The 1,822-nt window shown below is 54.1% G+C and overlaps 1 protein-coding gene across 1 annotated transcript in view; it reads left to right on the top strand.

The window, feature by feature from the left end:
• Window positions 1-1,822, top strand: part of si:ch211-251b21.1 (uncharacterized protein LOC571720 homolog) — a 9,311-nt gene that overhangs the window by 5,247 nt on the left and 2,242 nt on the right. The window contains exons 5-7 of the mRNA XM_037976917.1: window positions 1,133-1,312; window positions 1,416-1,639; window positions 1,727-1,822. Coding sequence (XP_037832845.1) covers window positions 1,133-1,312; window positions 1,416-1,639; window positions 1,727-1,822 — 500 coding nt within the window. The remainder of the gene's footprint in view (window positions 1-1,132; window positions 1,313-1,415; window positions 1,640-1,726) is intronic.

Below are 1,822 nucleotides of genomic sequence, written 5' to 3'. Positions count from 1 at the left end.
AACAAAACTGTGAAACGTTTAGTTTAAACTTTCTGCTGATCTTATTTTAAACCGATGAGTTAAATCTGCAGCTCAGAGGCGAGAGGTCCAGCAGGACCAGGACCAGAACCAGAACCAGGACCAAGCTCAGGACAGGCGGCCATCTGCCTCCTGGGGTTAGAGAGGACAGGAAAGAGACAGACAGGAAGTGGTCCAGGTGGAGTTTCTATGGGAAGAAAGACACGTTAATGACAGGAGAGAGAAGACGGGTGGACAGTTTGTCCTCCAGCTGCAGAGAGAGGACAGGTGGACAGTTTGTCCTCCAGCTGCAGAGAGAGGACAGGTGGACAGTTTGTCCTCCAGCAGCACAGAGAGGACAGGTGGACAGTTTGTCCTCCAGCTGCAGAGAGAGGACAGGTGGACAGTTTGTCCTCCAGCTGCAGAGAGAGGACAGGTGGACAGTTTGTCCTCCAGCAGCAGAGAGAGGACAGGTGGACAGTTTGTCCTCCAGCTGCAGAGAGAGGACAGGTGGACAGTTTGTCCTCCAGCAGCACAGAGAGGACAGGTGGACAGTTTGTCCTCCAGCAGCAGAACTATAGGATCTCTCAGGAAACCCAAACTGACTCCAACTCTAGGATTCTTCAAACAGGAAAGTCTTAAAGTAAACGAGGTGGAAGTTGGTTCCACCAGAGAGCAGCTGGAGAACTGGAAGCTCCGCCTCCTGTTCTGAAGAACTGGAAGCTCCGCCTCCTGTTCTACTGTTAGAACCTTTAGGAACCACGAGGAAACCTGCAGCCTGACAGTGAAGAGCTGTTAGGAGAACACAGAACGATAAGATCTTTAATATCAGGTGGAGCTGTTAGCTGTTAGCTATTAGCTGTTTGTTGTTAGCTGTTAGCTATCAGCTGTTTGCTGTTAGCTATTAGCTGTTAGCTGTTTGCTGTTAGCTATTAGCTGCTAGCTGTTAGTTGTTAGCTGTTAGCCGATGGGATCTGATCTCAGGATTCTGACGGCAGCTTTTAGGATCAGCTGAAGGTTTTTGGACTCAGATAATAAAGAGTTAATCTATAGAAACCTCTTAGATCTCCTCCTGAAACCCTCGGCTCAGATCAGAACCCGTCGGTCTGCCGCTGACAGCTTCCTGTTTCGTCAGGAGGAGCCGTACGTCATGACCCGGGGCTCAGGGTACGAGGGCTACTGCGTGGACCTGATCTCCGAGCTCTCCAAGAGGCTCAGCTTCAGCTACAAGCTGCACGTGGTGAAGGACGGGCGCTACGGCGCCGTGGACTCCAGCGGGAACTGGAACGGAATGATCGGCGAGGTGATCAGAGGGGTAAGTCGGCCATGATGATCTGGACTCCGCCACGGAAACAGTTCTGGGTCCAGTCGCCCGTCTGGCTGGTTGATGACGGTCGTCGTGTCCTTCCTCCTGACAGGAAGCAGACCTCGCCGTGGCGCCGCTGACCATGACCGCCGCCAGGGAGCAGGTGGTGGACATGACCACGCCCTTTATCCAAACCGGCATCAGCTTCATTCTGCGGAAAAACGCCGACTCAGAGGAGAGCACCTTCAGCGTTCTGGCGCCGCTGTCCATGGACCTGTGGGTCGGCGTCTTCCTGGCCTTCCTGCTGACCGGGTTCTGCATGTTCCTGGTGGGCAGGTGGGTGTCGGAACGTCTGTCCTCAGACGCTGACCGCTCCACGTCCACGCTGTCCACCTGAGACTTGTCTTGTTTTTGTCCCGTCAGGATCAGTCCGGCGGAGTGGGCGGAGCCTGAACGGGACGAGCACAGCTTCACTTTACTGCACAGCTTCTGGTACATCACCGGAGCGCTGACGCTGCA

This window comes from Kryptolebias marmoratus, linkage group LG8 (genome assembly GCF_001649575.2).
Source record: "Kryptolebias marmoratus isolate JLee-2015 linkage group LG8, ASM164957v2, whole genome shotgun sequence".
NCBI classification, from domain to species: Eukaryota; Metazoa; Chordata; class Actinopteri; order Cyprinodontiformes; family Rivulidae; genus Kryptolebias; species Kryptolebias marmoratus.
The sequence above is the reverse complement of the archived record's forward strand: the minus strand, read 5'-3'. Positions and strand labels throughout refer to the sequence as shown.